Genomic DNA, 23,505 nt, shown 5'->3' on the forward strand with positions numbered 1-23,505 from the left:
TGATCTTAGTGCTTCCACAAGAGACTTCTTGTTTTACTGTGCAGTGACTACTGCTATCTGGTGGGCTTTACTTCCACGCAGTCTGGGGTGGGCAGCCAGGAGAGTCCTGGTCGGCTAAGTAGGCCTTGACTGACGGACTTGTTAGTCTAAAAGTGATTGTGTAGTGTGGGACTCTTTGGAACAAAACATTGTGTTTCCATAAACTGTTAAATTATAGTACTGTTACAATATGTCAAAAGAACTGACAACTACAGCTCAGCCACAGGCTAAGCTAAGCCTGACAAAGCTGAACAGTGAGGAGATGGATGTTCCAGTGTGAACAATCCAGTTATTGACCGTGCATGCTATATGGAAGAAGACTCTTCCAATGACTCGTCAGTTGTCTCTTCTCCAATGGAACCTTTATCTCATGGCTATTCCCAACCTCGTGTTGTTTGGCATTACAAGAATGCAAAATGGGATGACCTGCGAGACTTCTTTTCTTCTTTTTCTTGGTCGGATTACTGTTTCAAAACTTCTGATGTCAACGTTCGCTCAGATCATGTCGGTGAAATTATTCTTGCAGGAATGGAATCCTTTATCCCACACTCCACTATAAAATCTCGTCCTTTATCTAAACCTTGGTTTTCCAATAAATGTGCTAAGGCTGTCCAAGAGAAGAATGTTGCATATCGTAATTGGCTTGTTTCTAATTCATCAGTTTCATTTTCTACCTACACCAAAGCTCGCAACAATTGTAAAGCAGTTATTAATCAGTCCAAACTAGAGTTTGAACAGGCTAAGAGTAGAAAACTTGCTTCTTGCCCTAATGGTAGCCGAGCATTCTGGTCTCTTGCCAAAGCTACTGGCTGCAACTTTTGCCCATCTCTGCTCCCACCTCTGTCCAAACCAGATGGTTCTGTTGTCACTTCAGCCAAGGATAAAGCTGACCTGCTAGCATCCCATTTTTCTTCCAGCTCATGTATTAATGATCTTGGTAAAACACCTCCCACCATTCCCAACATGCTCCATTCAATGCCTCCTGTGGTCTTCCGTCAAAAGGATATCAGAAGGATTTTGATGAATCTTGATGCTAGAAAAGCTCCAGGTCCTGATGGTATTTCTCCACTTGTTATCAAAACCTGTGCTCCTGAACTTACTCCTATTCTTTGCCGCCTTTTTTCACTTTCTTATTCCAAAGGTGTTTTTCCTTCTGCTTGGAAATTTGCTCATATCCAGTCGGTTCCTAAAAAGGGTGACAAATCCCTCCCATCCAATTATCGTCCCATTGCAATTACTTCTACTCTTTCTAAAGTAATGGAGAAATCAATTAACCGCCAACTCTTAAACTACCTAGAAACCTTCCGTCTGATCAACGATCGCCAGTATGGATTCCGTCAGTGTCGATCCACTGGTGATATTCTGGCTTATGTTACCCATTTATGGACTAATTCAATGGAAAGGTTTGGTGAAACACAAGTAGTTGCTCTTGACATCTCAAAGGCTTTTGATCGTGTTTGGCATAAAGGTCTTCTACACAAGCTTCCATCTTATGGTTTGCCAACTGTTTTTAGTAATTGGTTATCCAGTTTTCTCTCTGATCGCTCACTGAGGGTGATGTAGATGGCTCTCTGTCTTCTAACTTCTCCACTAATGCCGGTGTCCCCCAAGGTTCAGTTCTTTCCCCCACTCTTTTCCTCTTGTATATCAATGACCTTCTTCCATTGACTGGAAATCCTATCCATAGTTTTGCCGATGATAGCACATTGCATTCAACTTTCCATTTTGAGAAACCTTGTCCTGTTCAATCAGCTTCATCTTCTTGAAAATCTGCTACCAATTCCTTAAATGCCAATCTTCAGGTAATTCTCCAGTGGGGCAAAGACAACTTAGTTGATTTCAACCCTTCTAAAACTAAGTCTTGTCTTATATCTCGCAAAAAGGATTCTTCTGCTCCTATGCTTATCTTTAGTGACACTCCGATTTCTTGGCAAAAGGATATATCTCTTTTGGGGGTTACCCTGACTTCTAATCTCTCTTGGCACAAGCACATTACAAATATTGCTTCCTCTGCATCTAAAAAACTTGGTTTTCTCTTTCGGTCTCGGCGTTACTTTTCTTCCATACAGCTGCTCACTCTGTATAAATCACAAATCTGCCCTGCCATGGAATATTGTTCCCACATCTGGGGTGGTGCCCCCAAAACCTCTCTCAGGCTTCTTGATTTCATTCAGAAGAGGGCAGTTAGGTTAATTAATGATTATCTCTAACAGAGTCTCTCCACTCGCTCTCTCATAGACGCATTGTTTCTGCTGCATGCCTCTTCTACAGATACTTCCACGGGCACTGTTCTTCTGAATTGGCTTCTATAATTCCTGCTCTCTCTTTCAAAACAGTCCGAACACGTGCCGCCACCAACCAACATCCATTTACTGTCCAACTTCAAACCCAAAGAACCAACTTTTCATCTTCCTCATTTATTCATTCATCTGCCGTTTTCTGGAACAACCTTCCTTCATACGTATTTCCTGAAAATTACAATCTACAGAAGTTCAAGTCCAATGTCAACAAATATCTTCTTTCGTCTTCTCAACCTCCAACCCAAGCACGGTACTAAGTACTATAGGTTCTAATACCTCTCGTGTTTGGGGTTCACATAAAAAAAGTTATCGAGTCAGTACAGAGAACTGCCGTGAAGCAGCTCAGAGAGGACTCCTCTGATGAGGATGGAGACTCCCAGGAAAACTTTAAGCAATTGAAAGTTGTACGCCAGCAGCTCCATGATTACATGTTTAACGACTCGAACAAAGTCAACAGAGCGGCGATGTACAAAATTCTTAACATGTGGGACCAACTGGAAGCAAAGGCTATAGAGGTATACGCCGAGAACCAGTCGCTCAAGGCGATGTTGAAGATGAGTCAGTCCTCAATCAACACTGCGCCTACATCGAACATGAATGTCGTGCGAAACCAGATGATCTTACCACCTAAGAAGACGGAAGTGCACGCCGTACTAATAAAGACTGATACAGATTCTCTAAAGACCAGTGAAGATGTGAAACAAATAGTTTTACAGACTGTAAAGCCTGTTCTAAAGAGTGTCAATGTTCGATGTTTAAGAACCATCAAGGACAATGGAGTTGTGCTGGAAGTAGCCAGTAAAGAAGACACCCACAGGATCCTAAATTGCGATACAATCAAAGCAAAGGGAATGAATGAAAGTCCTTAAGAAGCCTGGCAAACGCCTTATTATATATGACGTAGATCCTGATGTCGAAAAAGCTGATTTCCTGTCTGAGATGTTCGAACGGAACTTCAGTTCTCGTGGGATTGATAGGGCTCAATTCCAAGCAGGTGTTGTTGTCCGGTCAATTGCAAAGTTTACAAACAAAGATACCAAAAACTGGATCATTGAGGTTCCCACAGAGCTGCAGAACATCCTGATCGAGAATGGCAGAGTGTTCCTGCACTGGTCGTCGTATAATGTTCGTGACATTTTTTTCACAGTCAAATGTTTTAAGTACTTTGCCTTTGGGCATCAAGCAAGAAGTTGTAAAGCCAAAGCTGTGCTGGCAAGGGCCACTTTCAGAAGGATTGCCCTAAAAAGGCAGAGAAGCCTACCTGTGCGAACTTCTTGAAGCACGGAGAGGCACTACTGACCACTCAGTATGTAGTAAGGAATGCCCTATCTACAAAAATTACTTTAAGGTGATCAAAAGCAAGGTTGTCTATGGACCATCTCCATAATCACCTACTCTGGGTACAGTTTTCTCTAGGTCAGTCTCTCCTGCTGCTCAGCAGACAGTGTTGGGTTCCCCGACGTGTGCTGCTTTTTGCAGTTCTTAGTCTCAGTTTTAAGCATGTAAATATTGTACAGTTGTACATAAGTAGGTAGTGTTTGGCACACTACTGTAAATAAATGTTTATTCCCGCTTGTTGTGGAAGTTAGTATTGAGTAGCAACTGCTTGTCATTGCATGTATAAATGTTATAGTTATGTATATATAAATATTGTTGTAAATATGGTGCAATTAGTTTTGTGTATATAAATATAGTTGTAAATATGGTGCAATAGATCAATTGTAAAATAATAATTATTGACTTCTAAATTGATTCAGAGTTTTTGATTGTGGTTAAGATCAGAGCAATCAGATCTCTATAAAATTGTGTATAAAGCTGAAAATTAAAGGGTAGTAGCGACTTGCCTCCTTGGGGCTAGGGATGGTAAACTTTCCTGCTCAATATCAGCAGGGAAGGCTAAATAGGTCGATAAATAGCTAAATTGCGTTGCTACGCCAGGAAACGCACCAGATGAGTGTACATATGATGATGTCCCTCATGAGGGCATACTTATTCCTGTGAGTTCTATAAGAATCTCTCAATGCATCCACCTCATTTTGTGGCCAAGATGTTCTGGCTCTTTGAAAATTTCTCCTTGCCTGGTGCACCTTTTTCCTGAGTACAGTTAGTTCAGTGCACTACCAGAGGACTGCCTGCTTCCTCGGTTTTTTTTGTGGGATAGCCGGGTCTGCTTTTTTTGTTAAAGTGTTTGTCACAGTCAGTGCTTGCTTGTCCGGGCTACAGTTGCCTGACCTAGACCACTCATTTTCCTGTTTTTGCAGCTGAGCTGCTGTATGTTCTGCAAAAATCTGCCAGTTTGCCTTTTTGAGGTTATACCTTTTGATATCCAACAAGTGTTGGGGGTGTTTGTAATTGCCTGTTTAGTTTGAAGGTGATGGCTCTATGATCTGATGTGGCAGACCAGCTGGACACACCAGTCTGTAATTTTATAAGCTATTGAATTGGTGGCAAGAGTAATGTATGTTCAATGTCACTCTCCCACATGGTACTGCTAAAAGTTGGGAGGGTATTTGGTTGGTTTAGCACTTTAAATGGTGAGGTGGCTATATAGTTTGAAAGTATCTGGTTATTGTGTGTGCCTGCTCTCTCTTCTGTATGGCTATGCCATAAGGCTGACCAGAAGTTGACATCAGCACACACTATGATATTTGCAGTAGGTAGCAAGTTTGTGACTACTTGTAGGTATTCAATAGTTGGATTTATATCTTCACCTGGTCTGGAATATAGTGAAATAATGTTGTTTGTTTGTTTGTTTTTTGGAGCATTAGCACCTAAGGCCATATTGCTCCAGGAATATGCGGTGGTCATTCTCTGACCTTTCCGCATCCTCCGTATTTGGTGGTGACGGGCTCGAACCCCGGTCTAATCAAGAAGCGTACGCTACGCGCTGCTGCTGCTGCTCCTTCCCACCTGGCTACGGAGACGCCTGTGAAATAATGTAAAACTGCCCTACAGCACTGATGATATGGGCACACACACTGCCACTGGAGAGCAGAGGTGACCCATCTTTGTGACTGTAAGGTCAGTATTTTTAATTACTATTACTGTAGAAGGGCCACCTGAGGTATATTCTATTAATTTATAGCCCCTTGGGTATCCTTGCCCTATCCATATGTGTAGGGCTCCTGGAGTATGAAGAAAATAATACAGATATCTTGGTACTCCAGGAGCCCTACACACACATATGGGTAGGGTTCAAGGATACCCAAGGGGCTATAAAATAATAGACTACACCTCAGGTGTCCCTTCTGCAGCAATAGTAGTTAAAAATACTGACCTTACATGCAGCACAGACCTATTATGTGCCAGATTTTTTCTTTGATTCGTCCAAAAATGGTCCACTTTAAAACGCTGTTTCAATTTTAAAAAAGCAAACTGGGGAAAATTTGCCACCCTGCTGGATAATGCAGTTACTATAATCGACCCAACTACAGATAACTACAAGTCCTTCCTTGAAGCTCTCAAAAGGATCTCCAGAGAAAGCATACCAAGAGGATGTAGGACAGCGTATGTTCCTGTACCTGATGAAACCACCGAGTTGCTCCGGAAATATACATAACTTTTGAGACCAACCCATTTGATATAGCATTAGCATTAGTAGAGGCATTTGATGCAAGAAAGCAAGCTTATGCAGCATCAGCCAAAAAAAAAAAAAAAAAAAAAAACCCCACTTCACCCCTCTGTTCGTTCCAAATACCTGTCCAGCTGATCCTTAAACTTATTTAGAGACCACTGAGGCTGGAGATCAACTAGTGATGGCCATGGCAAGCAAGAAAAGTAATTAATGGATTCATCTCCAGGAGAACATGGACATGTCAAAGGATAGTCATGCTGCATGGAGACTTATAGCAAAACTGAACAATGATCCTACAATCCAGAAGCAACATGTGAACATAACAGCTAACCAAATTGTACACTGTACATGAAAGGAAAGACAAAGAAGAAAATTCAGAGCACCAAGAATGGCAGGAGCCTTCTTCCTGAAACTAATGAACTTAGTGAACCCTTTACTCTCTCAGAACTTGAATCTGGCATCCGTGAGTTAAAAACTGGGAAGACTGCAGGATTAGATGACATCCGAAATGAAGAAATTACACAATTTGGAGTCGGAATCAAGAAGTGGGTTGTTGACCTATTTAAAACTATCTCAAAGAATGTCAGATTCCCAAGATATGGTGATATTCTAAAGTCATAGCTATACTAAAACCATGGAAGGATGAAAACAACCCAAAGAATTATAGATCTATTGCCTTGCTCTGTCATTTATATAAATTGTTTGAACTGCCTTACACTCTTTGTGAACCCAAAACTTATCCAAGAACATGCAGGATTTAGACCAGGAAAGTCCGGCACTAGCCAAATCCTTAATCTAACCCACCATATCGAGGATGGCTTCCAACAGCAGAAAATTATGGGTGTTGTTTTTGCGAATCTTGCTGCTGTGTATGACACAATCAACCACAAATTACTAATGATTAAGATTCAACAAATGACCAAATACAATAACATCACTAAGTTAGCTCCAACAATCACTTACCCTTTGACTGAGAGGCAAATTTTCACACATCTCTTCTGCAACCATTCTTTTTAGTCTGAGTGAGTGAGTAAGGGAGTGGAGTGTGTGTGCATGTGTGTGTGCGCTTGTGTGCATGTGTGCGTGCATCATCAAAGAGTAAGTTGCCATCAGCATTCAGTTCACTCAATCCATTTAAACCCATAAACAATTCAATAATCTCTCCAGGAAGGTGCCTAGTTTCCAAAACTGATAACTTCTTGGTAAGAGTACCCTACTGTCTATTCTTGTTTAACATTCATTTATGAATGTTAAACGCTTTTCTTTCACTCGTGATAATAGATCCACATCCTTCCTAAAATTAGGCTTCCACACTTGTATACAGTACTCAAAACGTGGCCTCACCAGTGCCTTATACAACAGAATAATCACCTCCTGGTTGCTGCAGGCAAAATTCCTGAATATCATCGACACAACCCCCACTAGCCATTCTTAGCAGTCTGTCTGCACTGTTCAGAGAATGCCATGTTGGACACTGCACAACTACTACATCAGTCTTTTTTGGTTCTCCACCACCTTGAGTGTGGTATCACCCAACTGGCATGTTATTTGTATGTTATAATAGTACAGCACCTTACATTTATGAATGTTAAACCTCAATTACCACTTAGCCCATCTACCTAATTTCATTAGATCTTGCTGCAGCACCAAACTGTGAAGGCCACAACTAATAAAATTGGTTCATGTATAGCAGTGGCCATTAATAACCACTCTGTCTTCTGCGACTCAACCATCCCTTTATCCATAATAGTAACCTGCTTCTTGTTATCCACTATAATCCTCAAGAACCCCCCAATACTTTAAAGTCTGAAGATGGCCCAATATTAAATTTTTCAACAGCAACATCCTAACCAGCCTTGATATCGGTGTCATGTTTAATAATGTTTCACTCCAAGAAGCAAAAAATTATATATTTAACATGATAAGGGAAATATACACCAAGCAGCCTCCCCTCTCACTAATCAAAGGGCATTTTGAATTTGACAGACCTTTACATCAGCAAAGGCTATTTTAACCTCCTAGATGAATTCTATGTATAAACTAATTTTAAAAAATCTGAGTGCCACCAAAGATAAACACAAAGCAGTAGACTCCTTTTGGTGAGATATAAGGCAAGACTGAGTTTTAAAAGGCCTGAAATTAACTAAGTTACCTTTGTCTCACTGGAGAATTACCTGGAGATCAGCATTTGAGGAATTGGAGGTGGATATTCAAAAAGATATCACTGTTAGCCAATATATAAAACAGAATAACAAAACAGTTTCAAACCTCTAATGTTAATATTTTCTTCCTGAAAGAAAATATTCACGAAACTTTCTATTGAGATAATTAAAAATATTTTTTTACTTTAGAGCACCTACTTTGAATTCTTTTTGTTTGTCCTTTTTAGGGTGGGCAGAGATGGAACATCCAAATATCTGCAGAAATTCTTCCTGCTACTTTCTTGAATAACTGAATTATGTCTGCCAATTCTTCAGAAAATTTTTTTTAGATCAGTTTTTTTCATTTAGTTCCACACTGATAATAACTTCAAAAATCTCATTTAGTGAAACTGAAACTAAGTCACATCATATGGAACAGTCAGAAACTATCTTATTTGTAAGAATTTCCTTGCCCTCTCTCCACTTAATTTCTTCAGAAAGGTCTATCAGTTTCTGAAGTTTTGCCATCAGAAAGGTCTAACAATTTCACCATCAGAAAAGTCTTTATGAGATCATGATGGCACGTCTAATTATAAATACTTTACTCTAACACAGAGTATAAGTTACTTTGTGACTTTTACAGTGAAGGAAAAAAAAAACATCTACTGCTGCCATTAACAATTGAATATAAACATTGATTTAGTCTGTCAGATTATTTATATGAAGTATAAATGCATGGCAGTACAAATTCAAATTATTTTATTAGTCACCCAGAATTTCTTCTATATACCAAATATGTATTGTGTCTGCAAATTGTGTTCTCTGGTCAATTTTCCTGTTTTTCTGGATGAAAACACCCCAGTATCTGGGGGGAAAAAAACCATGCTATCTATGCCAGATACCACCTAACTCAGCCACAAAGTAAATAAAGCCTATCAAAGTTCATGTCAACAATGGGATTCGAACCTGGGCCTTTTATACCCAGTGTGGGGAGGACAGCGATGATACCACTGTGTTACCCACGGAGACTGCATGGCAATACAGAGGAAGAACAAATTTTATAATTTGAAATGCCGATAGTTGTACCAGTTTCCACATCGGACTTCAGAAGGATAAAAAAAAAAAAACAAATAAAATAAATAAATCTCATGTGTACCCTGTATACACAAAAGATATTTTATGTGCAAACATCTTTGAGGACACCTACTAAACTTCGAACAGCTAGAAGTGAAATAATGAACGATGTAATTTATGCTCATGCCTGTTACTTTCTCTACGAAATCAGTGTTAATAGCCTAATTACCCATTTGATTGTAGCCATTTATTGAATAGCATGATTGCAACAATACAAGTATTTGTATTATTACAATCATATTATCATGTTACTCTGTCATGCTTTGTCGCAAATTACAAATGCAGTGATATGAGATCTGCAAGAAACAACAGTATCCACGCATAATACACTATCAAAACTATGACTTAGCTCAGGATCTCAATGAGCACAAGTGCCAGATGGTAGCACTGCACATTCCATTTTGCAATGAGGAAACAGAGATGTAAAGATCTATGTAAAAAAACTATGTAAAAGATGTAAAAAACTATGTAAAGATCTACGACGACAATGAAGAGCTCATACTAGATTGTAAATTGTATAAATTAGACTTGGACAATCGCAAAATGTTTGAAATATGTAAGACGATGTGTCAAAGACAATGACGATGTTGACCCTGATGAAGCATGTGGTAATAACCTGCATAGCCTTGTAACGTGACTGTGAGAAGAAGACCCCTATCGAAACTTTTACAATCATCGAAACAGCGAGATGAATGAGGATCTAGAGCTCGCCACACTCAACCCACTCGGCGCATGCAAAAACTTAATGACCAATGAGGCCTTCTACAACTTATTGAGAATGACCAATGACAAGCAAAAGATTCTACTCGTACATGTAATTTGGAGTCTGTTATCTCCCAACTGCGAACTGATTCAAATATTCTTGACCAACCCAGATGGTTGCAGAAAAACATTTATGGTTCGCCTCTTGATGGGGAAATATACAACTGCTTCAGTAATACAAATGGGTACTGTAATGCCTACATTACATGCACTTCAACTGGTAAGGCTGAAGCACAGTAATGTAATGATCTTGGATGTGCTCAGAGGCGGTTTATGCCACCTCTGAGCACATCCAAGATCACTGATCTCAAGATATCCATTTCTCTGGTTACCAAAAGGTTTCTGCCATGGGTGGCAATGGTTAGCCCCGAATCGTAAATGTTTTTCCTCAACCAGATGGTTTATTCCAGCTCTGATCACCTCCCATGATCTTTTACGCAGTCTCCTATCCCAACTCTGTTCATTTTGCCTTTCACACTTTTCTTCTGCAACCAGCTGGTTTATGCCAGCTCTAAGCACATCCAAGATCTCCTCCCATGATCTTTTGCTTTAAATGCTTTGCTTTAAATTTTGCAAGATATCCATTTCCCTTGTTACCAAAAGGTTTCTGTCACAGTTGGCAATGGTTAGTCCAAAGCCACCTAAGTGGTATGCCCCACTGGTTGGTTACTGATATATTACATTTTCCATATTGACAGTAATTTGCCATACTGGTGTAAAAAAGATGATGGATGAATGAACAAACAAACAAAAAAAAATTGTAAAAGGATAAAATATATAAAATGTGTGGTCTATAAAATGTAAGAAAAAATTAAAAAATTTAAAGTGTAAGAAAAACATATAAAATAGAAAATGTAAGTAAAAACTATAAAAAGCAAAACTGTGTATGAAAGTTATTAATTGCATGTTCTATCTTAGCCTCTTCACCAAACAGAGTGATGGCTATGCAGGCCCTCAGGGACCTTATGGTTATTCAAGCTGACACCATGCTGTAGCTTTTCCTAGCTGGGAAAGGTGTGGTGTGGGACCCCCATTTCGCCTGGTCATGGGACAGCATCCCATGAAAATGTAACCCACTAAATGGACACCATAACCTAAAGAGATAAGGAAATCTTGAACAGGACTAGTTCCCATTAAGGACGTCATATCTGGACATGCGTGCGGCTGGCTGCTGTGGGCTGCCTTGGTGACCAAATCAGGTTCTCTTGCTTGGTTCAGCTTTAATCCCTTCCTGGTGGGGGGGGAGAGGTGGCCTTACTGTCTCCTCCCCTTCTCGCCACCTCTTTCTCTTCCCTGGTGGAAATGGGTATGCCCCACTGACAAAACTGGGCTCGTCTTCCCCATTAATCCCATACTTCTATCTCTCCCCCCAGCCTTCAGTCTCCCCCACTCACACAAAACATTACAGCATACGCCCACACCCTACACAATCCTACAATTGGGCATCACTTTCGACTACAAACCTCATTAGCATCTCACCCTCTAGAATCGCACACATGTTTTTTTTTTTTTTTTTATTAAGGTCCCAGCCACTGAAATCTTAGGAAACTAGGACCTGGTCTGTCTCCATGGGGCAACGTCTGGACTCATTAGGGGCCCAGCAGCTAAATGGCCAGAAGACCAAAGGTACATAACACAACACATATACAAAATCTATACACTTTTAAATCTCTGGCTTTCACAGTGAACTGTGAAAGCCAGAATTGTGTACACCCACAATGAAAGCAATGTGGGGATGGGGGAACCCCTGGTGCCGTTAGACACAAATACACTATACAACCTGCCATTAACAACTGAATATAAACATTGATTTAGTTTTTCAGGTTGTTTATATGAAGTATAAGTAGACAGCAGTGCAGTGGGGAAACAAATTTCATAATCAGAAATACCTATGTTTGTGGCACCACAACATCTGACTAAAAGGAAAAAAAAGCCACCTTAATAATTGAATATAAATATCAATTTAGCTTTTCAGATTTTTATATGAAATTTAAATAGATGGTAGTACAACAATAACTGTGCCAGCATGGTGGGAAAAATTCTGTAATCAGAAATGTCAATGGACACACCAGCTGCAACACTGAACTAGAAGCAGAATTTTATGTCATGGTGTGCACAATAGATTGTAAGGGGTTAATGCATTTATTGGATGGTAAAGGATGTGACTTTAGAATTATAGAGTGGAATGAAGAATAAAGAATTTCACTGATTCAAGAATTATTTCAGATATGATCTAAACAAATATTAGGATTAGAGGATTTAAAGCAGTAATTCAACTAAGGAAAATAGAAAACAGAAATCACCCCATTTGCTAGATCATATCTGAAATAATTCTTGAAGAGATGAAATCATTTATCTTAATCTTTTCTGACCGATCTGTTTGGCTACTATGAAGTAATCACAAAGGAACTGAGGATCTTCAAGGTTCTTCATATCAACTGTTCTCCAGTGGAGCCTTTCTCCCATTCTCATCTCATTTGGCATTAAAAAATTTACCCTTAACAAGTCCATGCATGGCAATTGCCATATGAAACAGATTGGACCAGTAATTCAGAATGTCTTATAATGGGTGATTTTAACTTTTCAGATGACTGGATTTTGTGGGGTGGTCACATACAAACCCGTAAGACTTTTGTAGATTTCTTGGATGACTGTTTTCTATAGCAGCATGTTATAGAGGCAATAAGAAGAAGTAATACTCTTGATTTGGTTATCAGCAGTGATTCTATATGCATTAAAAATTTGCAGGCAAAAGATCCCCCCCACTGGGTAGTACTGATCACAGTGTACTAATGTGGAATTTAATTAAAGACAACTATTGTTAAGAGTAAAGGGAAAGGCTTTTGCTGTTGTAAGGGCAACTACGATGGTCTCAGACAGTTTTTAAATTCTATGCAGTGGGACCAACTGAAGATGTTACAAACAACAAATTGTAAATAGGAAGTATTCAGGGAATTAATCAAAGATGCCACTAGGTTTTTCATACCAACAAAGAAAGGCTGTTCAAGACTTAAATGGATGTCAGATGAACTACTGAGACAGGTGGCAGAAGAGAAAAGTGCATGGGATGTATATAAATTATGAGGTAATACAGAAGCCCATGGCAGATTATGAGAAGTCTCTGGCAAAGAATGCCAAGAAAAGCATCAAAGACTTCTCTGCTTAAACCGACAGCAGAAGGAAGGGGTTGAATCACACTGGGCCACTTGATGTCAATGGGTTAACTGTTAATGATCCAGCTCAGGTGGCTGACAAATGAATAGACATTTTGCATCTACATTCACACGAGAAATTCTTTATAGGAAGCAATGTCAGTAGTTTATCAAACTCCAATGGGGAGATTTATGGTTTTGTGATAACTGAAAGGAAAGTAGAGGAAAAATTGTTGAGGCTTAACATAAAAAAAAAAATGTGGTGTGGTTCAGGGGTGGTCGCTATGGACTGGAGATGTGCAAATGTATCCCAGATTCATAAAGGAGGATCACAAGGTGACATGAGTAATTACAGACCTGTCAGCTTAGCATCTGTTCCAGGGAAAATAATAGAGGTACTGGTTAAAGAAGTAATGCATGGACCATCTGGACAGGAATGCAATTATATTTCAGTCACAGCACGGATTTGTTAGGGGGGGGGTCTTGTCTAATCAATCTGATAGGTTACTATGATGCAGTGACCAAAGAACTGGATGCAAAAAATAATTTGATATTATATACTTGGATTTCAGGAAGGCTTCCAATAGTGTTTCACATAAAAGACTGCTATATAGATTAGAGCAAAGTGGCATTAAGGGATGGTTATGTGGAAGAAGACAGAGTTGTTATCAATGGGCACTGCTCTTCATAGACTAATGTTATCAGTCAGGATTCAGTGCTGGGCTGATTGTTGTTTTCAATATTTATTAACAATACTGATGAAGGTACATTAGGCTTAATGCAAAAGTTTGCAGATGATTCAAAGGCTAGAAGGTTGGTTAACGACGGTTTGCTACTACAACAAGATTCAGAAAAATTAGGTCGATGGGCTGAGAAATGGCAGCTGAAGTTTAACATTCACAAATGCAAGGTAGTGCATACATGGGTAGCAGTAATCTCAGAGTAACTTATCAACTGTGTGGAATTATTCGGGTAGCAGAAAATGAAAAAGACCTGGGGTTAATTGTGCAGTTAGATATGAAATTCTCTCAGGAACGCAGCCATGCTGCCAGACCAGCTCATGGGGTTTTGTCAATGATATACAGAAAATTTGCTAGTAGTGATAAGGAGATGATTATTCATTTGTATAAGGCCAGGGTTAGGCCACATCTAGAGTATTGTGTACAAGTATGGAGGCCTCACTTTAGGAAGAATGTAGATCTGCTGGAATGGGTGCAGAAAAGGGAAATCAGATTGGTGAAGGGAACAAATGGGTGCTCTTACCTAGAAAGGCTTCAGTTCTGCAAATTGCAGTATCTGGAGACTAGGCACATGTGGGGTGATCTGGTTGAGATATTTATGGCCTTTAATGGATTGAGTAAGCTACATGTGAATGGGATTCTTCCTGTTGCTGAGATTACACACATGAGGGGTCATAAATTTAAGTTGAGGAAGGATGGTTGCAAGATAGATGTGCAGAAGCCAACAAGTGGTTGTTTTTAGAATAGGCTTCTATCTGCCATTGTGGAAGTGGATGATTTGAATAAATTCAAGGAAATAGACAAATTCTTGGAGGATTGATTTGATTTGATTTTGGTAGTTGTTGGCGCATCGGCTTCTGTGGCCATATTGCACCTCCCAAGGTTTTTACAGTACTTTGATCCAAGCCTGAGGCGGGAATTGAACCCGCGACCTTTGGGTTGCCGGGCAGGTACTTTACCCACTCGGCTAGCCCGGTCGGCTTCTTGGAGGATAAGAATGTGTGAAGTGTGTGTGTGTGTGTGGTTTTTTTGGCTGATGCTATATAAGCTTGCTTTCTTTCATCATTTGCCACTACTATTATTACTTCTGCACTACACTAATCTTGATTTTTCACATAGAGTTACTCTTTCTTTGTAAACCAACATACACTTTATGGATGACTGAACTTTCAAAATTACTCACTGTACTAAATTTTTCACCAGAACTGTTTTGTTCAACTGTGACTTACGAAACATTAAAATGATATTCATTGTAATGGAATTTTTATCATAAAGAGTTCAAAAATATATTAAAAGGCAAGAACTTTACTGGAAAAAAAAAGTAATTTAAAAGGCTAACTTCTTGTAAATTACTCTTCTTTTCCAGTAAAAACTGGCATACCATTTCATCAAAATATATTATTTGATTAGAAATGGCTCTTTAAAGGCCATTTTAAAATGCAGTTTCTTTGTAGGGTTAATGACTGGATTCCAAAGGAGAATCCAAAAATGCACCAATCTATATTTTAATAATTGAACTGTTATAGTAATTAAAATGAAATTCCACTATACAATTATAATAAACCAAAGCATCAAAAATTCACTTGGATGGATAAGTTTTTCCCCTTAAATTAATTACTGCTATAAGATTTTGTAATGTCTTTCATAGCTTTTGCAATTTTGTAATTTATCAATTATCAAATTAGTTTTCCTCATGCAGTTATGATTTACTCCACTTTAATTCAGAGATTAATTAGATATAGGCTTACCAGGAATGATATATTTTTGTTCTACTATACACAAGTGCTGACACATGACAGAGAGGCGGCAACGTTGTTGGGTTGATTCTAATGCTACTATACGCTCAGCTACTTCCTTCTGAAAAGTTAGAGTTAACTGGGTTCTACCCCCAGAAAACAGTCCTGTATGTTGGGAACAATCTTTCAGCCATTTTAAAATAAGAGGAGTTGATACATTGAAAGGCAAGTTAGCAATAACGTGAAAGGGTGGAGGATTATCATTCCATTCTTTAGAAAATTTCCTATAAATAAATAAAAATCAATATATTTTAAAATAAACAGTGTAAACAACTAATCTAGCCTAGTGATGTCTGTCAAAGTTGGTCTCAGCATGACATGTTACATGCAAATGACTGACCATATGGTAATTAATCCTCTATTTATTACTATATGGTAATTAATTCTCAATTTGTAAAATAGTTTCAAAAATTTCAAAATTGTTTCACAAACTGACTACTGATTAATTAGCAAATGTTTAAGACTTTTGTTATTATTATTTATTTGGTTTTTTAGGAGCATCAGCAACTAAGGCCATATTGCTCCGGAGATATGTGGTGGTCATTCCCAGACCTTTCTGCATCCTCCGTATTTGGTGGTCACGGGCTCAAACCCCGGTCTAATCAAGAAGCGTGTGCTACGCACTGCTGCTCCTGCCCACCTGGCTATGGATGCACCTTTAAGCCTTTTAAAAAATTTCATTTTTGACTTCTCTCACCATTAACATTTAAACATGCATCTCTGCTTCATAATCTGTATTATACTCCATCACAGAATTGCTTTCACCTTTTGATGGAACCATTAAGTATCAAAAGCCTTACCAAAGTCTAAATGGTAGAAGGCAAACATGGAGACAAAGTTAATTTCTGATCTACTGTAGGTTTTTTTTTTTTTTTTTGTTAGTTGTTGGCGCATCAGCTTCTGTGGCCATAATGCACCTCCCAAAGTTTTTGCATTTTACTCTAATCCAAGCTCGAGGCGGGATTCGAACCCACAATCTCTTGGAGAGCAAAGACAATCATTATAAAGCCTTAACGTAGTTTGCGCAGGATCTTTTTACTAGAAGGACATACCCACAACCTTAGCAGGAACTTTCCTACAAACCAACCACTTGTCATCCAGAATAAAGACCCTTAGATACCTCAGCCAAACAAAAACCTAACAACTACAATCTGAAGAACAACTAATCGTTAACTTAACCTGGAATTGACCACTGGCTTAAACTGGAGTCATTATCTGGACTTGACCACTCACACGGACAGGACATGTCCCAGGAATGGCATAGGAAGACCCGACAAAGACATTGTGCAGTTTGCTGCTGAAATGTCATTAGGCGATCCAAACCAGCTACCCCTCACTCGGTTCACTCTCCATCCCTTCTCTTGGCAGGGGGATGGTTACTCTGTACCCCCCCCGCCACCCTCTATCTTCACGTGGTGAGGCATAGGCCTGCCCCACCAACTTTTGGGGTTATCTTCACTATTGACCCCATATTTCTGTCTTTCACCCCCCAGTCTTCAGTCTCCCTTCCCTCTCTAGCTATCTTGCGACTAGCGTTTGACCCTTGTCAAAACTACACAAGTCCCACACTAAAAAAAAAAATTTTAACTCTACCACACATAACTTATACCTCTTTTGGCTTGACCCAATTTCTAGCGTTGCTCCCCCCCCCCCCCACCTTTTTTTTTTAGGTCCTAGCCACTGAAATCTCAGGAAATAATTAGGTGGCAGGACCTGCCAGGGTAAATAGTAAATCTCTAAAATACTGGTGTATCTGATCTGCCTCCACAAGGTATAGTGTGGGCAACGGTTGGTCTCATTTCAGACCCAATGGCTAAAAGACCAGATGAACAACGGTACAAAACATTAGACATCACAATATCCATACACTTTTAAACCTCTGGCCTATACAATGTTATGTATCACACCACAATGTATACTATGTAGAAACCCCTGGTGCCGTTAGACCCTAAACACACTATACCTTTGGGTTGTTAGGCAGGCACTTGACCCATCTGGCTAGCCCGGTCGGCATCTACTGTAGTACCTTCTCACTAATGGCACACTATTTAAATTTATACAGGTGTTCATATGGGACTGTTATAAAAGTCATAATCAGTCTAAAAATACTAGGGAAAATTGTTTACATGTGGTTCTTTTGTGACAACCTCGTTTATAGCTTTAACTGACTGAGTGACAGATTCCTCTCAAAAAAAAAAAAAAAAAAAACACCCTAAATCTATTTGATAAAGTCCAATTTGGCTGTCTTCTGGTACACCTGAACCTGCTTACACCTTCAATGATAAAAATAAAAGAGTAAGCAAATTAAGTTATTAACTCACTGTTAGATTTATCTAATAGTGAGTAAGCAGGCCAATTAATGTACTAACTCACTCTTAAATTGATTTAACAGTGAGCTAGATTTTTTGCCTTATCCATTTTGCATAACAAAGTTTATCCTTTATGAAAAAACTCTATTGGAAGAGCTTTTTATCTTTCTGATATTTTTTCTTTATTTTTGTTTTTCTTTCAATTTTGTACAACTGATATTTTTGTCTACTATCCATTGGTAATTGCAAATGCACTATAACACATTCATTCTCTTCTTTCTTTCAGAACTCATTTTGGTGCCAAATAACTTTGTAATAGTAATCACATAAAAAAAGTGTATTTTATATAGATATGAGGTTATCAGAATTCCTCATATATTCTTCTCTCCCTCCCAATATTAGTATTAGTAATGGCAAATTGATGCAAGAAAGCAAGTTTATAGAGCATCAGCCAAAAAAAAATAAATAAATAAAAATAAATAATAAATCTCACATAATTTTTCCATTCTCCCAAATAATTTGTCTAGTTCTTTGAATAAATGTGGAAGAACTAGACACTTCCACACCAGTGGCGTATCCAGGTATCATCGTAAGAAAGGGGGGGGGGTCATGGCAATCAGGCTTTTGAGTTTTTTTTTTTTAGAACGCCTACTGCATTTTTTTTTCTTTAATTTAAAATTTTTGGTTAAGGAGAGGCATATGCCCCTGTTCCACGCCAATAAATGGAAGTTTGTTCCAACAATCACTTACCAGCTGCCTGAAGGCAAACTTCTGCATATCTATCCTGAAACTATCCTACCTAAATTTCAATTTCTGACCACTCATGTGTGTAGTCTAAACAAAATGAAGAATGCCATTAGCACTGAAGTGTTTAAGGCCACTGAAGACCTTAAATACCTCAATCAGATCTCCTCACAGATGCCTAGTCTCCAGACACTGTAATTTTCAGATCTGAAGCTTTTCTTGGTAAGAGCACCCTTTTTTGTTCCCTTCACCAATCTTGTTACCCTTCTCTGCACCCATTCCACCATCCTTCCTAAATGAGGCCTTCAGACTTGTAAGCAGTACCCAAGATGGCCTAACTATTGCTTTGTACAAAGATATAATGACCTCCTTATCCCTGATAGCAAAGTTCCCATATAGAAAAATTAGGCAGATATCTGACATTTGTCAATGTTAAACTTCAACTGCCATTCAGCTCATCTGCCTAATTTTTCTAGATCTTGTTGCAGTAACTTACTTTGATTTACTGTCATTAACCATCTCACCAACCTTTGTATCTTCTGCAAACTTAGACATTAAGCCTGATAAACCTTCATAAATATTATTAATAAATAGAGCAAACAACAATTGGCCCAGCAGTGAACCCTGCAAGACTTGCTAAAAACATTAGTAAATTAATAACCATTATGTATTCTCCCACTCAACCATGCTTTTTTTTTTATCCACTGCAGTGTATAAAGGGATGCCACTTTACTCTAATTTGAATAGCAGCCTTTTATGTGCAACATATCAAAAGCTTTCCTGAAATCCATGTATGATACCAAAATTATTTTTTGCATCCAGTTCCTTTGTTACTTCATCATAGTAACAATCAGATTGTCAGGCAATATCCCCTTAAAAAATCCATGCTGTGACTGCAGTATAATTGCATTCCTCTTTTGATGGGCTGCATTACTTCTTTAACCAGTGACTCCATTATTTATCCTTGGAACAGATGTTAAGCTAACAAGTCTCTAAGTTAACAAGACTTTAAGCTAACAATTACTCATGTCTACTTCTTCTGATATTCCTTTAAGAAATAGGGATACATTTCAACAGCTCCACTCCAGGGCTCCCTGAATCCAAAGATGCTCTCATAATTATGGCTAAGGATTTTCTTACCTCCTCTCTTTAATATGACCTTGGAAGCTACTAGGCTTTTTGTCCCAACTAGGAAATACTGTTCAAAGTTTAGGCCTAAATGGATAGCAGATGAACTAATGAGACTCATTGTTGTTATTGTTATTTTGGTTTTTAGGAGCATTAGCAACTAAGGCCATATTGCTCCGGGATATGCAGTGGTCATTCCCTGACCTTTCTGCATCCTCCATTTTTGGTGGTGACAGGCTCGAACCCCAGTCTAATCAAGAAGCATGTGCTATGCACTGCTGCTCCTTCCCACCTGGCTACGGAGGCGCCGTATCAGACCCGTAGCAGAGAAGAAAAATGCATGGGATACATTTAATTATCAGGTGACACAGAAGACTATGATAGATATAAGCTAGTCTATAATCAAGTCAAAGGTTAGGCAAGCAAAGGCAGATTATGAGAAATCTTTGACAAAGGATGCAAAGAAAAATAGCAAAGAGTGCACTACTTATGTAAATTCTAGAGGAAGGGGATGAATCAGATAGGTTCACTTGATATCGATGGCTCGATTGTTGATGCGGCTGAGGTAGCTGACAAACTGAATGAGTATTTTGCATCTACATTCACACGAGGAATGTCTGTACAGCAGTGGAGGTCAGAAGCTTATCAAACTCTAGCAGGAAGCTAAATGATTTTGTAGTAACTGATAACAAAGTGGAGGAGAAACTGTTGAAATTGAGCATAAGAAAAGCATGGGGATGGATGAGATCTATCCAGTTATATTAGAGGAAGCATCAAAGGAAGTAAGAAAACCCTTAGCAATAATTGCGAAAGCTTTGTTGGACTCAGGGGAGGTCCCCATGGACTGGACATGTACACATGTGTCCCAAATTCACAAAGGGTGAATTTGGATCAAATTTGGACATGTATCAAAGGGTGACAAGTAATTACAGACCTGTTAGTTTAACTTCTGTAACAGGGAAAATAATGGAGTCACTGGTTAAAGAAGCACTACAGTATCCTGTAGCATCGATGCACTACACTAATGCATCGACATTCACACATGAGGAGTTATTCAGCAAGGGGAATGCCAGAGGTGTATTCAACTCTAGCAGTAAGCTACAGAATCTTGAAATAACTGGGAATAAAGTGGAGGAGAAACTGTTGAAGATAAACACAAGAAAGGCACCCGGGGTGGATGGGATCTATCCAGTTATATTAAAGGAGGCAGCAAAGGAGGTAAGCAAACCCTTAGCCATAATTATGAGAGCTTCCTTGAACTCAGGGGAGGTACCCATAGACTGGAAATGTGCAAATGTGACCCCAATTCACAAAGGAGGATCAAAGGCTGACACAAGTAATTATAGACCTGTGAGCTTAACTTCTGTTCCAGGAAAATTAATGGAGGCACTGGTTAAAGAAGCACTGCAGGATCATTTAGACAAGACTTCAGTTATAGCTCAGACACAGCATGGTTTTGTTAAGGGGAAGTCTTGCCTGACCAACTTGATTGGATACTATGATGCAGTCACAAAAGAACTGGATGCAGGGAATAACTTTGATATTATATACTTGGATCTTAGAAAGGCTTTTGATACTGTTGCACATGGAAGACTGCTACACAAATTGGAGCAGTGTGACATTGGAGGCAAATTGCTGCTATGGATAAAGGGGTGGTTGAGGGGGAGAAGACAGAGTGGTAATCAATGGACACTGCTCATCGTGGACTAATGTTATTAGTGGAGTCCCTCAGGGCTCAGTGTTGGGTCCATTATTGTTTTCTGTATTTATAAATGATATTGATGATGGTATATCAAGCTTAATGTCCAAGTTTGCAGATGATACAAAGGTTGGCAGGGTTGTCAAGGACACTACTGACACTATGCTGCTGCAACAGGATCTGGAAAGGTTGAGCAGATGGGCTGAGAGGTGGCAAATGAAGTTTAACATTGATAAATGTAAAGTACTACACATGGGAAACAGCAACCCCAGAGCAACGTATCAACTCTGGGGTACTACACTGACAGTGGTAGAGAATGAAAGGGACTTGGGGGTGGTTGTGCAGGCAGATATGAAGTTCTCTGAGCAGTGCAGACGGGCTGCAAGAGTAGCTCATGGAGTATTGTCAATGATATACAGGAATTTTTCCAGCAGGGATAAGGAGGTGATTATTCCATTGTATAAGGCGATGGTCAGGCCACACCTAGAGTACTGTATACAGATCTGGAGACCTCATTTCAAGAAGGATGTAGAGCTGCTGGAACGAGTACAGAGAAGGGCAACAAGATTAGTGAATGGAACAAAGGGGTGCTCTTACGAAGAAAGGCTTAAGTTTTGCAAATTACAGTGTCTGGAGATTAGGCACCAGCGAGGTGATCTGATAGAGGTGTATAAAGCCTTGAATGGTTTAAGCATGCTCAATGCTGATGGGATTCTTCCTCTAGCTCAGAAAAATCACCTGAGAGGGCATAAATTCAAATTGAGGAAAGACAGATGTAGGATAGACGTGCGGAAATTTGCCTTTAGCCAGCGGGTGGTTGGTTGGTGGAACAGACTTCCATCCCTTGTGGTGGAGGTTGATAGCCAAATAAGTTTAAGGCTCAGCTGGACAGGTATTTTGAACGAACGGAGGGATGAAGTGGAAGTGGGTTTTTTTTTTTTTTTTTTTTTTTGGCTGATGCTGCATAAGCTTGCTTTCTTGCATCAAATGCCTCTACTAATGCTAATGCTAATCCTCTAGATAAGACTGCAGTTATAGTTCAGACATGGCATGGGCTTGTTAAGGGGAGGTCTTGTCTGACAAATTTCATTGGATACTATGATGTGGTCGCAAAGGAACTGGATGCAAAAAATAATTTTGATATCATATACTTGGATTTTAGGAAATCTTTTGAAAATGTCACATATGAAAGATTACTATACAAATTGGAGAAATATGGCATTAAGGGCAAGTTGCTGCTATGGATAAAGGGATGGTTAAGTGGGAAAAGACAGACAGAGTGGTAATCAATGGACACCGCTCTTCGTGGAGTCCCCAATGGTTCGGTGTTGGGACCCTTGTTATTTTCTGTATTTATCAATGATATTGATAAATATCATTGATATTGATTGATAAAACTGAAGTTTAGCATTGTTTAACAAATGCTAAGTACTGCATATGAGTAGCAGTAACCTCAGAGTAATGAACTAACTGTGTGGTACTACACTCAGGTTAGTGGAGAATGAAAAGGACCTGGGGATAATTGTGCAGTCAGATATGAAGTTTTCTGATCAGTGCAGACAGGCTGCAAGAGTAGCTCATTATGTCTTGTCAATGATATACAGGAATTTTGCTAGTATAAGGCAATGGTCAGGCCACACCTTGAGCTGCATACAGGTCTGGAGGCCTCATTTTAGGAAGGATGTAGAGCTGCTGGAATGAGTAGAGAGAGAGAACGGCAACGAGATTGGTGAATGGAACAAAGGGCTGCTGTTACCAATAAAGGCAGAAGTTCTGCAAGTTGCAGCATCTGGGCACGAGGAAACTGCAAGGTGATCTAATTTAGGTGTATAAGACCTTGAATGGTTTGAACAAGCTCAGTGCTGATGGGATTCTTCCTCTTACTCAGATTACTCACCTGAGTGGACATAAATTCAAATTAAGACAACTGCAGAATAGATGTGCCGAAATTTGCCTTTAGCCAGCAGGTGGTTGCTAGTTGGAACTT

General features: G+C 39.3%; 1 protein-coding gene across 1 annotated transcript in view; it reads right to left on the bottom strand.

Moving 5' to 3' along the window:
* The window catches only part of mtTFB1 (mitochondrial transcription factor B1), a 66,623-nt gene that overhangs the window by 14,803 nt on the left and 28,315 nt on the right, over positions 1–23,505 (bottom strand). The window contains exon 4 of the mRNA XM_090380929.1: positions 15,591–15,862. Coding sequence (XP_090237055.1) covers positions 15,591–15,862 — 272 coding nt within the window. The remainder of the gene's footprint in view (positions 1–15,590; positions 15,863–23,505) is intronic.

This window comes from Mastigoproctus giganteus, chromosome 9, assembly GCF_048544385.1.
Source record: "Mastigoproctus giganteus isolate SK-2022 chromosome 9, ASM4854438v1, whole genome shotgun sequence".
Lineage (NCBI taxonomy): Eukaryota > Metazoa > Arthropoda > Arachnida > Uropygi > Thelyphonidae > Mastigoproctus > Mastigoproctus giganteus.